Source organism: Vespula pensylvanica, chromosome 23 (genome assembly GCF_014466175.1).
Source record: "Vespula pensylvanica isolate Volc-1 chromosome 23, ASM1446617v1, whole genome shotgun sequence".
NCBI lineage: Eukaryota > Metazoa > Arthropoda > Insecta > Hymenoptera > Vespidae > Vespula > Vespula pensylvanica.
The window spans coordinates 1,064,785-1,080,479 of record NC_057707.1 but is presented as its reverse complement, the minus strand read 5'-3'; the positions used below and the strand labels follow the sequence as shown (position 1 = coordinate 1,080,479).

Genomic DNA, 15,695 nt, shown 5'->3' with positions numbered 1-15,695 from the left:
AAAGTTTACTTAGTCGAGATGAGAATAATCTATGATTAAACGATGTATGTAATTTATTTTTAAATCGCGAAATATCAGCATATCCAAGAACCTCCTCTTAACGATTTAATGATCATATTTGTGATTATTATAAACACGTTCGATGTTCCTTTAATGCGCAAACGAATATGAGTTTTATCCGAAGAAGCTATATTTAACGTTGCGAGCTTCTTGTTCACAGTATATACATAATTAGTAGAGAGAGAGAGAGAGAGAGAGAGAGAGAGAGAGAGAAAATAAGAGTAAGAGGAAAAATGAGTGAGATAAATGATACTGGAGTGATATCGATACAGTGATTTTACACGTGCCAGTATCTAATAGTTAATAAATATATATCATATATGTACAAGTATACGTGTATGTATGAGTGTGTAGTTACGTACGCGTATACATGTGTACAGGTGTGTATATTATATATATATATATATATATATATATATATATATATATATATATATATATACAGGGTGTTTAAAATGAAACGTCCTAATTTCTTTTGTTTTTTATAACAAAACTTGGATGTTCATTGTATACATTCTATATATATATATATATATATATATATATATAGATACACATACAACACATATATTTACATATATATTGCGTACGCCTTAATTATAGGTACTAATGCCGCAGCAATGTTCGATATATTCAAGAAGGAAGAAAGAAAGAAAGAAAGAAAGAAAGAAAGAAAAGAAAAGAAAAAAAAATATCGATAAATATAATAATAATGTATTTACAATAATAACGTATTTAACAATGAGAGAGAGAGAGACAAATGCGTATCGCAGCATCTGAAGTATTTATATTGAATTCTAACATTCAGAGAGATAGAGAGAATTAAATGAAAATATAAGAAAGGACACACACATACATACACATACATACATAAGAGACTAATAATATGTTAACGCCTTTTCATCTTAATCACGTCGCATTTTTCAGCTATTCGTACACATATTATTGGGAAAAATGTATTCGCGAATAAAGTAACATCTAACATATATACATACACGCATACATACATCCATACACTTAACTAAGTCGATATCAGTGTAAATGACATTACATATATACATATACAGTGTGTCTGTAGTGGAACACTCTGATGCAAAAACTAAACAGGGCGTTTTATTGTAGATAACCTGTATATCGGTATATATATATATATATATATATATATATATATATATATATATATATATTGGTTATACATTTTTCTTCACATAATCATCTTAATATTCTCTGGAAGAATCGACGGTGGATTTCATTAACATCCTAGTCTCCTCACCGAGATAAATTATAAAAGGTAATGATTAAATAACTTGTGTAACTATTTTATTATATTATTATTATTATTATTATTATTATTATTATTATTATTATTATTATTATTATTATTATTGCTATTATTATTATTATTATTATTATTATTATTATTATTATTATTATTATTATTATTATTATTATTATTATTATTATTATTATCATCATCATCATCATCATCTGACGATCTGTATGATATTGAGATAACGAAGGAAAAATTGCAATTATTATTATACCCACCGCAATAAGATAATGCCAAAGTTTGTGAATACACAATCTTCTCTCCTTTATCCCTTTGTGAATTATTCAAAGTTGTGTATAATAATTGTCCAGTTTTAAAGTGTCGTCGTTGACTATACTTTTAATCTCTTTACCAATGGAGACTGAAGTATAAGTAATTAATACTTTTAATCACCCTCCCCCTGTTCTCTGTGTTCCTCTTTGTGATCTCTTTCTCTTTCTCTCGATTAATTGTAATTGAATATGTAATTTTTAACAAAACAAGAAAAAGAAAAGAAAAAAAAAAGTTACATCTTTATATCGGTGATTTTAAGAAAGTATAAATGCCTAATATCTCGATGATTCTCTGTTATAAGGCTAATGATATCACAATAATATGAATAAAGGAACTTATAGGCTCTGTAACATTCGATGGAGTAAACATCCATTAAGCTATTTTATTCCTTAAAATCCCTGTTTTGGTTTATGAAAAGAAATGAATATTTTGTTCTTTCAAAGTATTTGTTACATAGATTATTCGATAAGTTTCAGAGAAGAAAAAGGATAAGAAACACGAAGAAATAAAGGCTCGTAATATTTGTTATTTGTCGCTACTGTCAAAGAATAAGATTTAAAATTCGCGCACATTTACGGTCGGTCACGGTCGAATAAGTGACAGCGCGCTCCGTCGATAAGTCAGCTGATATATCAGCTGATAGACATGCCGTTTTGTGTCAAAAGTGACAGAAGTGTGCTCATGCGCATATATATTAACCGTCGATTTTTTAATTCTCTTCCAGTTTATCGAACATTGTGCTTTTATTCGTTTATTCTTGTCTGGTATCTATAATAGAGTTATTACGTTTATATGAGAAAAAAGAAAAGAAAAAAAGATCAGCTGTTTGATATATCGAAATTTAGAAGAAAATTCAGTAATAATTGCCGCCAATGTCATAAGAGAGAATAATAATGGCACGATGTGTTTGTACACGAATCAATTGATTTAAATAGATATTTACTTTGACATATACCACGAAGAAATTGTCAACAGAAATTGTGTCGGCGCGATGTGTACCTTTATTATCTGGTTTAACTTTGGCCGAAAATCATTTTGTTCTCGTATCTAAAAAGATTTCTTCTATTCTTAGAAAAATCATTATTTCACGTTTACCATTCAATGCTAATTTTGATACTTGACAATTATCTAGAATATGGAGGCAGAGGAAGTCATACAAAATATTTTTGGAGTTAATGATGTCATAGAAATGACAAAAACTAAATCTAGAACAACCAACGTAAAGTTTTTGAGGTAACCTGTAACATTGGTTATATTGAGATATAATTCTTCTCTTTTGATCTCTCTTTTATTTTAATTTCTTATATATTTACGCGATGCTTTGTAATAATTTTTTTCAGTACTTCAGAAAGTTTGGATATGGTGAAGGTTTTCATTAAAGATACATTATCTAAGTATGCTTGTGTAGAAAAGTTGACAGACGATAGGGAGGGTCGTATAGGGCCTAAAACTGTCAAGTTTGATGTTAACGCGCATACTGGTTTATTCATTGTTTCGCCAGATAGATCGAGTATTATTGCTCAAGGAAATTTTTGTACAATGAGGGCTAATACAGCACTTTACAAAGGAAAATGGATGTATGAGCTTCAGCTTGGTTCTAAAGGTGTAATGCAAGTAGGCTGGGGAACTTCACGATGTAAATACGATATGGAATGTGGAGTTGGTAAGTATAATTAATATAGTCCGGCAATTCAATTAAGGTTTTTCTTAATGATTAATCAAAGAATATTGCGAACAAATTTTTTTCATCTTCTCTTAATTTTCGATAATTTTCGATAGGAGATACTGTTAACTCTTATGCATATGATGGCCACCGTGTAAGAAAATGGAATGTGATACCTACTAAATATGGAGAATCATGGCTTACAGGAGATATTATAGGATGTACGTTAAACATGGATGATGGAACGATAGATTTTTATAGAAATGGAAGACATCTTGGCAGAGCATTTGAAAATATATCTATGGGTCCTGGTATTGCTTACTTTCCGACTGTAAGCTTGACGTTTACTGAAAATGTCACAGCTTTTTTTGGAGGAACTCCTTTAAGATATCCCTTAGAAGGTTATCAAGCTATTCAAGCTCCACCAGAATCACAAGTTATACAAGCTACATTTTTATTTCAATGGTTTACCCATGTCATAGATTACATAGTTAGTTTAAAAAATACAAATGTTTCGTTGGCTGATAGATCAATGACAGTACATGCATTTCTCATGTGCATTGCACAAACCATCTTAATGCATATTGGTCCTTTGCTTACCATTCCATATATCGTCGAAGGTGTGTTCATTCCTTTTTTACACGAAATTTCTGGAATACAAAAATACGGAGCAAGGGATTCGTTGAAATTTCGTGAAAGTAAAGTAAGATTAATGACTTGCTTAGATCTTCTATGGACTTTTCTCGAGGAACGAGAGATGAGATCTTGTTTAGACAGTACGCTCCTCTATCTTTATTCGACGTTCAGGCACGTTTCCTTTTTCCTTGAATATTCGAATCAGTATAATAGTTTAATACTATTGATACAATTTTGTCTACATACTACGACTCGGCAACACTTTCTAAAGTACCTGCTTTTCGATCGTGTGAGATTTGCAAATTTTGTTCATATTAAACCAATGGACGACATTGGTCTAGCAAATGTAGTTCAGCAGCCTTGGTGGGAAACCGATCCTACTGATCCATCTATTGCTGTAAGGAAAGGTGCATACATAGAAGCATGTGAAAATATTAAAGACTCAGTAGAGGGTACGTGTGTTTTTAAATGCTTTCTTTGTTCCTTTTGTTATACATTCGTTATGTTGTGATCTTGATTTTTATTATTACAGAATTAGAAAGTATACAACTCTGGTTATTAATGACTCTACTTGATAATTCTGATGGTACTGCCAATAGACCTACATCGAGGACTATTTTTCTAAGAAAATTCAAACGTTTCGTTCATGAAAATCTCACAACGACTCGTGTAAGTATAAGGCGTTGTTAGATTAATTCTTTCCTAAGGATTACATTTAATTCCAAATATTCAGTCACAGTATTCCTCCAGACAACGCCGCATCTCCAGACTCCTTTGGTTCTTAGTCTCTGTTGCTTTTATCGACTTTTGTCTGCATTCAAATATTTATGGAACGATGAAATTGGGGTCAGCCCCGTTTTTGTACCGTGCAAGTAAGTACTTCTGCAATCAATCGTATTTAATTATCTGTAGAAAACAAAAAAGAAAAAGAAAAAAGTCAATGGATATATCAATGTCTCATAGGTTATTCTACGATGGATCAATCAATTACTCAGGAATTGATAGATTGGGAGGAGTGTTATCTCATTTGAATAAGACCTTCAAAAAAGAATTGCTTCAAATTTTGGGTCCAGATCACGAAGTGATCCTTTCTATGGAACAACCGCAAGATCCACCATTCCTCGCAAGACTGTCGGATTTACCAGTCGTTATACCTGCATTTGCTCGCATGATTAATGTTAATGCATCAGCGCAAGGAAGTACCATGTTAGTGGAAAGAATGGGATATTTTAGCAGAGAGGATAGAACGCCACTGCGTCTAGGTCCATTAGATGCTGCTGTGTCTTTGTTAGAATTATTAGATGGCATTATATTGTTTTATCACGCGGCAGCGAGGAAACAAGTAGCGAAACTTGCTAATCTTAAGGATAGCATTTCTGAATTTGTAGCTGCTCTTGCTGAAGCTAAAAAAAGATTGGATTATATTAGGAATTACGAGGACGAGACCTCTCATTTAATTCAAGAAGAGTTGTTACGTTCGATAGATGTGTTCAATAAAAAATTATCCGAACAGTCAAGACAAATGGCTTGGATTCGTGCTGCAGTATTTTCAGAAGAAAAGCTAGGAGAACTGGGTTGGTTGTTAAGAGTACTGACATTAACGTTACAAAAAGCAAGCGGAGAAGGAAACATGTTCAGTTTTGTACCTGATTTTTATCTTGAAACACTTTCTGATTTATGCATTAGCATACGTAATCATATTCATCCTACTATGCCCATCGAGACGATACCAGATTATCAGGAAATGTTATTGGATATTGCTGAATTCCTTTGTTTCCATTATCTCGATCCACGAATTGTGAATACAAATTCGAAAGAAACGCTAATGTTAACATTTGCTGGATTCATATCCAATCCTATTACACTCGAGGCGCTAGAAAATGTATCGCTGCAAAATAGACTGAAGGTAGTCGCAAATCTATTAAGACCTTTTGAAAATAGATCATGGGCTCAATCGAACTGGATCCTTATGAGATTTTGGCAAGGTCACGGATTTGCATTTCGTTATGAAAAAAGTCCACATTTATGTCGAAAGGTCGGACCAAAGTTATTACAACAAGAACCTATGCATCATCAGCTGTTAAGTGCGTCCTTTCTTCATTTTTCACGGTCTCTAATTTATTATGTTTTCATCCATTATTAATATTTCAGAACCTTATCCTTCTCTAATATATCAACTGCATGTAAGGGATGGATTATTAGGGAAACCTCAAAATACTATACAATTCTTAAATTCTTTGTTGAATCAATTAAATTGGGCTTTCTCAGAATTTATCGGTATGATACAAGAAATTCATAATATTTCATCAAGACCCGAAAGGGTATTCATCGAGTCCAGACAACTCAAAATTTGTGCTACTTGCTTCGATTTGAGTGTCGCATTACTAAGAGTTTTAGAAATGTTATGCACAGTAGCACCGGATATATTTATCGATCTTAGTCAGTCTTCTAGAGAAAATTTATTATCTAGATTATGTCAAGTACGTATCATATCTCATTATTTTATTCTTATTTCTTATATTAATTTCTCGTGTAATGACTTGGAGAGAAAACTATGTCACATAATGAAATCTTTGTTGTTATTTTAGTTACTATGTCAAATATTAAACAGGATGAGTTCTCAAACCAGTTGCTTTCAACAAGTTGTACTATTGGAAATTCCAGATTTAGAATTGATAGATCATTTTCCAATACTCACCGCAGTTATCGGAATATTGTTGGCATTACTTAAAGAAGACATGGCAGAATTTACACGTAAGTATGAAAGTACAATATAATGTAATATTCTAGACAATTTATTTTACATTTATTATTCAGCAAGACCATCAGCGGAAGTACCTAAAGTTACACGTACGTTATTGATTGAACCCAGTTTTCAAATCAGTTCTTTGTACTTCGTATTAGGGGAAAGTAATATGAAAATTCCAAAGGAAAAAGAAAAAAGATTAAAGCCATTCTCATTTTTAAATTGTAAGTATAATTCTTGAGTAATTAAATGATTTTTTAATAGTTTTTAATATTAAATAATTATGTCGTGCGCGCTATTACATGCTTCTTTTGTAATTTTAGATGAAAATTATGTAACCGATGAAGAAATTAGTCGAGTCAGAGCAATGATAAATTATTTAGATTATTGTCGTGATCTCTTACCAGATTCAAGACTATTAATAGATGATGAAAACACTTGTACTATTTGTTATGCCTTCCCAATAAGTGCAAAGTTTAAACCTTGTAATCACGAAACTTGTCGCTTTTGTATCGATCGTCACCTTCTCAACACAAGAGAATGCTTTTTTTGCAAAGCGACAATAAGTAAAGTTATCGATCTTTATGGTAATACTTTACACGACTTTTCTATGGAACTGACAAACACCAAAGAATCTTGATCCATTCCTAGAGACATTATCAAAATTATGTACACTGTGTTATAAAAAGTATATTTAAAAATTTGAAATTAAGTACAATTGAAATTAAATTCTAACAAAAGCTAACATGTAACAGGTAAATGTATAAAATATTATAATAAAATAACAGTTTATTTATCCGATACATCTTTCATTACAATATATGCAATAACACAGATGCAGAATTTGAATGTTGCTATATAGGAAAGAGTTAGTCTCTTCATAAAAAAATCATTTCTTACAATTATCATTTGGCATGTGGCGCATAGTATAAAAATAAACAAATATCTACATCATCAGTCTTTCTCTGACGTTTTAATTTTTTCAATAGATTTGATAATATTAATTTTATACTTAAAAATAATTAAGAACATAAACTTTCTCCAAGTCGTATTCTGAAACCTGTTACGAGTGGTTGTTCAGCCAATGGTTTCTTCAAATCTTTAAGTGCTTCGATGGATACTATACCACAGACAAATGCACCTATTGCAGTAATCGTAATTGCTAAGAGAATAAGCAAACGATCTTTATTCAAATACAATTCAGGATCTTTGATGAGAGTACTTTGAAGAAGGCATATTCCTGGCAATATAAAAATAAATGTAGCTGATAATGCACCTAATAAATTAATAACCGGAGATATATCTGGTACCAATATGGCTATAATTAATGACGCTATAAACCAAACGGACGTAATGAAGCTTCTCATTTTAACGTTCTCATCGACGAATGTGCCAAGCAGAGAGAGAATTGCATCTCGACCACAATATAAAACGATTGGATATGTTGTAAAGTTTTTTATGGCGATTGAAACGATGGCTAGAGTAACTATTGTACTTTTATCCGAGTATCCTTGAAGTATGTCACTAGGTACTTTCCCTGTTCCAAATGTTGCATATCCAAGAATGCCAACTATTGTATAAACGGTAAGACAAATAATCATGCTAATTACAGCAGATATCGTAAATTTTCCAAGTTGTCGTTCTTTCATACAGGCATACATCGGTATTGCAGTCATGTGGCTCTATTGGAAGAAAGGAAAAAATAAAACATATTATTCTTATTTTTTTTATATTCTGATATTAATGAATAATAATGAAAGTTGATACGTTCTCGTGAGGTAAGAACAATGATGTAACAAACCTGATATGCAAAACATATGATGGGAATTATATGTAATGTTTCGTATATATTGTCAGGCCATATTTTCACAATTGTAGCAGTAGTCTTTGTAAAATTTTTGTAACTTATCAAACAGACTACGTATAGAATGGTTATACAACCGATAGAACTAGCATAACTTAATGCATCCAATCGCTTAAAAAAGCATAATGGAAATATGAAGGCAAAACTAATTGCAGCAGTGACGAACTGTCTAGACATGTACCTGAAACATCGATTGTAATATAAATTCTATTCCTTGTAAGCATAAAATTTAATTTAGTAGATAATTACATTATATACTTACCAAGTGTGACAGTAATCTGTTCCATAATAAGTAGCTAAAACTCTATCTAATTGGTCGCCGATAATAATTAAAAATGTCAGACAACATCCAAAACTATATACAGCCACGCATAGTGCACAGAGAAAAAGAGCACTAGGTCCGCACAAAGTTGCCAATGTATTCTGTATAGTCGTAGAGTTTGTAATATCGCTACAATTTGCTAAGACGATAAGAGCAGCCGTAATAAATATTAGAAATCCCAATTGAATGGTTATAGAAGCGACGATACCACCTGCCTTATCGAAGGCTTGTGGAAAATTTAAAAGTCCTGCTCCTAGAGTGGCATTTACGATCAAAAATATTGTACTTAAAACGCTAGATCCTGTAATAGAAAATATAGATATAAATATATTCTTCTGGAGGAAAATCTTTGTTAATGATAAAAAAAACAACCATAACTAACCAGTTCTAGTTTCACGAGTACGTATCTCTGAAGGACTAGGAGCAGTTGATAAAAAGACATCATTATTAATTAAACGATCGGTTTCACCAGTCAAATAATTCATGTTCGACACGTCTCCAAGAAGACTTAATAACTCGAACTACCAATTAATTCTCATCATTCGTATTATTAACGATTGTCTGACAAACAAAAAAGACGAGGTTTATCTATGAGCTCAGCCCGACATAAAAGGCAAAGGTCAAAATACCAGAAAAAATTAATCAGAGTTGATATAAAAAGAAATAAGGTGCAATGTATTCCGAAAGCAATATTTATTACACACTTATCATTAACTTGAAATAATTCATTCTCTTTTCGAACCTGTCACTTATTCACCATTATGTTATTCACTAACATATGTAAAAAGTTATTGTATTCAAATTCATGTCGATAACAAAGTTATAGTTGTGATCGTCGATAACATATAATTGTATCGACTGTCGATAACGTAGCATAACTACGTTAAGTATAAATCGATATTAGATAATGACATCGTGCAATGTTGCGGTGACCGTCAGTGAATATGAAAATATATGATTTTGATAGTTGTCAAATTAGAATTTGTAAGAATTTTTCTAATTCAAATAATATTGTACATATCAAATGTACATAAAAAATTCTTGATCCTTGATATTTGTAATAATTCGAGTTAATTTCCATAAAATAATGATAATAATTAACGATGTTATTGATTAAAATATTAAGAAAAATTTAATTAAAAAATTAAATTAAGGAAAGATTTAATGCAACGGTAAATCGGTTTCAATTATCGAGAGTAGAGATTATTATCAATAGTTTGACCGGATGGCAACGGCTCATTCTTCTTCCTTCGATCATGGTCTTTTTCGTACATTATTGTTTATAATGAGTTTAAATTTCGTACATAATGTTTATAATGAATATTGTACATAATGAGTTTATAATGAGTTTCAAGAATATTTTAATTTCGTTCCATTTTAAAAACGTAAGTTTTGGTTCTTCGATTGGAATCATTATTATTTTTTAAATTTGCTAAGAACTCGTCGGTAAGAGACATTATTATTTAATCATGATTTTCTCTAATTTTAAATTATATACATGAATGATATTGACGCAAATAAGCAGGAATAAAATTAACAGTAAAGATTAATACAAAAGCATAACATTATAATTTATGAAAACGGTTGGAACTTAATTATCGTTCTACTTTATTTCTTAATTCGTTATTTATATTGAGTTAATTCAGAAAAAATGTTTATTCGTATTCTATTGGTCGATGACATTATTCTGGTATAATTCTGATAATATTAATCAATCAATTTGGCAATAATGGTGCGCGCTTAAAAGGTGACATATCGTTGAGTATTTTTAGAAGGATCATGATTATTCGTTTATTTATTTAAAATTTATTACGTTTTGATAATGCTTGAAAATAAAGAAGAAATGCGATATATTTTGAAGTTTTATTATAAAAAGTGGAGAAAGCGACTCGAGCGGTTAAACAAATTTGTGATGTTTAGGGATCGATGCAGTATTAGCGAATGTCGTACGTAACTGGTTCAAACGTTTTCGATATGAAAGTTATGATGTAAGTGATCGATCACAAAACAGTTTTAAACCATTTGAAGAAGACTGGTTAGAAAAAAAATCCGATGTTTGCGTGTCACATGATTTAATAATGAAAAATTTAATAGATCGAATTTCTATCTGCGAATTGTTATTAAAACGGAACGATATCGAATTATGCTTGAAATAGCTCATTGTGGACAATAATGCAGGAAAAAAATCACTAATTAATGATTATGGAAGATCAATCAAAAATTCCATGCCTCGTACGATATACTGATATTTGATGAAATAAACAAGTAATCAAAAACTGGTTAAGAAATTAACAAAGTTATTTAAGAGAGTTTCTAACAAAGTTAGTTAAGAAGTTTTCAAAGCTGAACTCACTTCGTATTAAAACTTCAAGTAGTATAGATAGATCCCTGGACTAATAAGTCAGAAAATTAGAAACGTAATATTCTTTTGGTATATATCGTTTTGTGATTTCGTAATATACAATTTGAGACTACCAACCCGTTTACATATTTATATCTTTTTCATTAAGAGAATGGCAACATTTCCAAACATGAGTGAATTTTTTATCATAAGTAATACCGAAGGGGAATTTCAAATAGACATTTATACAGAGATACGTTAGAAAAAATAAATATTAATGGGGAAGGAAACGATAGCAGTGATAGTGATGCCATCCAAGAAGAAAACGGAGAGATCTCATACATAATGCGAGGGATGAAAACATTGGAAGAGAATTTCTTCAACTTTTATCATAGACATCGTAGAAAATTATGAAGGACAAAATTTGGATTTTTTTTTGCAGAAATATATATGATTCTCTATGTCTACAATACCATTTTAATACATTAGTTGGTTTCAATATATATATATATATATATATATATATATATATATATATATATATATATATAAAATGATGTAAATCTGTACGACTGCGTTTGCGCAACAAATAGCCATCGATTTGCTGATAGTTTTACGTATTGATTGCTTTCACGGACGACAAGATCGAAAATGAAACTAATTCAGAGGAAATAAACTTCTCTAACAATCTCTTTCAATTCGACATATTATTTTTCTTTCTTTTTCTTTTCTTCTTTTCTTTAGAGTTTACAATTTAAAGTTAACTAAAGAATGTTGACGATTGACAATTTTTTTCTTATTTGTATGCTTAAGAATAACTATCAATAAGAATTAAATTCTCCGATTCTTTTCCACCTCTCGACAATATCACATTTCTTTTTCTTTATTACTTATATAATTACTTATATAATATTTTATAATAATTAATATGGATTCAGAGAGAACCTCTCGCCATATTTATTTTTTTTTTGTTCATTATATCATCTTTTTCTCTTTTACGTATTTCATTTAAATGCGCTTTAGGCAGATTCATTAAAATTTTTGATTAAAAAGAATATGGCTTGGGAAGAAATTAATTTCTCGACAAATCCCTTTTAATTCGATATAACATCATTTTTTCGAATGGTAATACAAAGAGATGCAATATACATTCTTCAAAGGATCTATACATGGGGAACTTTAGTTAAATGGTATAATCGACTTTAATCAAAAAGGCCGTTGAATAGTTATCCGACGTTGAACGTGGAACATGAATCAAAGTGGAATTGAAATGGAACTGAGGACCGTTTATTTCTAACGTGATTAAACCTACGAGAACGGTATAAAGTTTCACCGCTTTCGAGATAATAATGTTAGCCCGGGAATACATTTAAGTTATACGAGAAATGTTAAGTTCATATTTACGTCATAGTGTTATCATTATTCCATTAATTTAAATTGAGTAATTATTCTATTTAATTATAAATAGAAGAAATTTTGAGTTCAATGTTTCAAATTATTCATCATAATATTCTACTGAAAAAATATTTATAACATTTAATGTACGTTTTTCAGTAATATCGAAATTTGAACGAATTAATTTGCTGTGTAAATAGAATTCTTTTGTTGATATGATTTGATTAGGTTTTATTGAAAATGCATGTATGTATTACGTTCTTCCTTACGTATCGTCAAGTACTCTCAGAATAAATGAATTGTTATTACTTCTCTCCATGAATGTGTGTCTCGTGTGTACTCAAGTGTACTAGCATGGGGACAGGAATACGTACGCGGTTCTGTGTGCGTTTGTACGGAGACCTGTTGTCTCATGTTAGAAATAAGAAGTGAATTTTTTCATTTGTTTACTTATTATCAAACCGAGCAGACGATTGCATAATATGATTAGTTGCATATTTAATTACCTATTTAACTGCATCATTTAATTAGTCGATTACGTCTTTTGCAAAGCAATGCACCATGTTGCAATTCTTTCATACGAACGAGTAGATTTTTCTAAAAATTTATTACCGATCGAAGAACTTAAAGGAATGATCCAATTAAATAATATATAAAATATTGCGTATATTATGTTCTAAACTAGTTAGTTCCTATGAAAATATTATATTTCTGCAAAAATTTATTTCTTATTACCTACAACTGAGTATAGCAATGGTTTTATTATATTTCTGGTAAAATAATATTTGTATTTTTCGAATGCATTATCCGAATAATTTAATTTCTCAATAAGAATATGATATAACACTTATATAATACATCGCCTAACATAATAGAAATCTATCATACTTTTTTTTATTTATCGTTATTCGACTAACCGATTGACATGACTCAAAGCATAAGTTAAAAATATTGTAAGAAGATAGTCTTTCCATGAAATAACCTTTCCTTCTGAATAGAATCTTCTGAATTCTACTTTTTAAGTCAATGTTCATTCATGATGTCAATGTTCTCTTCATGAAAAATAAATAAATATGAATAAGTAAATACGAAAAAATGTTCACTCCCCCAAAAGGAGATAAACAAAATTAGAATTTTACAAAGTAAAATGATCGAAAACATATGGTTATGGAGAATGGTCGATAGGAGGAATCAAAAGTAGAGAAAGAATCAAAAAGAGAAAAGGATAAAAATAAAAAAAAAATTTTACCATTTACGGTAGTTTCGATTCAAAATTATTGGTAGCATTGTGATGTATGTATGAAAAATAGTAAGGACAGAAATAAATTGTAGAAAAATCTTGATTAGATATTTGAATTTATTGAATACATTGAAAGAGATTACAAGATTCCATGCAATAATGTTCCATTACAATATTCCATTACAATATTCCATGCAAATTCTTAGAAGACTCAAAAGAGAGAAAATCCAATATAATATATATGCCCTCAATCAGCTGCGATAATAGTATAGTATATGTATCATTTTAAACCAGACGGTCTTGGGAAGATTGAATTTTTTTTGTTTCTGTCTATCAATCTGAATGCATTAGTCAGGAGTAATTGTTTTTCTGTAGTCAGTTGCGTAAGATATAATTATTAATAGAGGGCCATAGAACTATCTTCGCCAGTCGTTTTTATGTTCATTACATATTGTTAAAAATTAATTTAACGATAATTTGACATAATGTTTCTTCTTATATATACGTTTTATGTATGTGTATATACGTATGTGCTTGTGTGCGTTTAAACATTTAAACATTTAAACACACATACACACACACATGTATATATATATATATATATGCATATATATATATATATATATATATCTTACTATATACTAAAATTTAATCGTATTTGCATACATACTTATTCATATAATTGTTTACATGTTGATAAACTATTTATTTTGGCGTGTAGATTTTTAGGAATATAAGTAAAAATAAAATCAAAAAGAAAATCAAACGATAAATTGAAATAAAAGAAAAAATTTTAATTAAAAAAAAAAAGAACATGAAAGAGAAAAGCAAACAAATATGTATTGAGAATTCATTTAAGAAATGAAACTTTATGCTTATTTATTCTTTTTCCGAGCTGTGTCTTTTTCTGAGATGATTAATGAATTTTTGAAAAACTAAGAATTGAATTTCTGAAAAATTAAGAGAACAGTAAATATAAATCAAAAATCGAGTTTACATTTACCCCATGCATATAAAAATATGAAATTGATGAAAAATATGATACATTTTCTAAATATATATTTGTTTGCTTTTTTTTAAGTCTATTTTGTAACGACTATTTTTCTTTTAATATCAGTTACTTGTTGGATTTTAATTCATGTTTCATTTTCCTTTTTAATCCCTTGCATTCGGACGACCTCTCAGAAAGTTTATCAGAAAAATAAAGAAATCTCATAGATAATGATAACGATGAAAATAGTGTACAAGAATTGCAACAAAACTTAACATAAATATCGTAGAAAATTACATGGAATAAAATTTCGATTCTATTTAAAAAAAAAAAAAATTTGTCAATAAATTCATATAAATCAAATACCATTATAACACATTCCTTGGTACCAAAGTGAAAGTACATAATATGTTACACTATATACCACATTTGCGCGACGAAATGGCGCCGTATTGTTGCAAGATATCGTCCAAGAGGAAACCAAGTGCAAAGGGTGTTTTTTATCTTTTTACTTAAAGAACGAAGAATTTGTATCATTCTTCTTGGTAATTAGATAAACTGAATTATAGTAACTTTTATAAGATTTCAATTTACTGTCGTATTAGAAATAATATATTATCGATAGATGAATTATTTTCATGCTCGTAATATTTAAACGTAATATAGTTCGCTTAAATATTACGAAGATCATAACGTAAGCGAGTAACATAAAATAATTTTAATCTAAAATTTCAATAATTTATAATTTTGATCTCGGGATGGTTGCATCTGAATTTCGTTGCTACGTATAATGTCAAAAACCGAATCTTTCAATAATTTTGATGGTTGCTCTCT

At 29.8% G+C, this 15,695-nt stretch overlaps 2 protein-coding genes across 2 annotated transcripts; one reads left to right on the top strand and one right to left on the bottom strand.

Moving 5' to 3' along the window:
* Window positions 1-1,477: 1,477 nt before the first annotated feature.
* LOC122636818 (E3 ubiquitin-protein ligase RNF123-like) lies at window positions 1,478-7,511 on the top strand. Its single transcript, XM_043828431.1, has 10 exons — window positions 1,478-2,896; window positions 3,004-3,326; window positions 3,443-4,414; window positions 4,495-4,631; window positions 4,713-4,834; window positions 4,926-6,046; window positions 6,114-6,442; window positions 6,551-6,716; window positions 6,780-6,932; window positions 7,032-7,511. The coding sequence occupies exons 1-10, from the start codon at window positions 2,799-2,801 to the stop codon at window positions 7,346-7,348; spliced, it is 3,738 nt and encodes a 1,245-aa protein (XP_043684366.1). The 5' UTR covers window positions 1,478-2,798; the 3' UTR covers window positions 7,349-7,511.
* On the bottom strand, window positions 7,024-9,668 carry LOC122636820 (putative sodium-coupled neutral amino acid transporter 7). The gene is made up of 5 exons (XM_043828433.1): window positions 9,524-9,668; window positions 9,277-9,455; window positions 8,835-9,195; window positions 8,510-8,753; window positions 7,024-8,390 (listed from the first exon to the last, which is right to left on the bottom strand). Exons 2-5 carry the CDS (start codon window positions 9,377-9,379, stop codon window positions 7,731-7,733), a joined length of 1,368 nt encoding a protein of 455 aa, XP_043684368.1. The 5' UTR covers window positions 9,380-9,455; window positions 9,524-9,668; the 3' UTR covers window positions 7,024-7,730.
* Window positions 9,669-15,695: the final 6,027 nt, after the last annotated feature.

Bases quoted from the DNA above. Each gene is read 5' to 3' on its own strand.
- LOC122636818 (XM_043828431.1), top strand. From the start codon at position 2,799: ATGGAGGCAGAGGAAGTCATACAAAATATTTTTGGAGTTAATGATGTC. The intron at 4,835-4,925 runs GTAAGTACTTCT...AATGTCTCATAG, and splicing joins CCCGTTTTTGTACCGTGCAA to GTTATTCTACGATGGATCAA. The intron at 6,047-6,113 runs GTGCGTCCTTTC...TTAATATTTCAG, and splicing joins TATGCATCATCAGCTGTTAA to AACCTTATCCTTCTCTAATA.
- LOC122636820 (XM_043828433.1), bottom strand. From the start codon at position 9,379: ATGAATTATTTGACTGGTGAAACCGATCGTTTAATTAATAATGATGTC. The intron at 9,196-9,276 runs GTTAGTTATGGT...TTTCTATTACAG, and splicing joins TACTCGTGAAACTAGAACTG to GATCTAGCGTTTTAAGTACA. The intron at 8,391-8,509 runs GTTTGTTACATC...TTCTTCCAATAG, and splicing joins TCATATGTTTTGCATATCAG to AGCCACATGACTGCAATACC.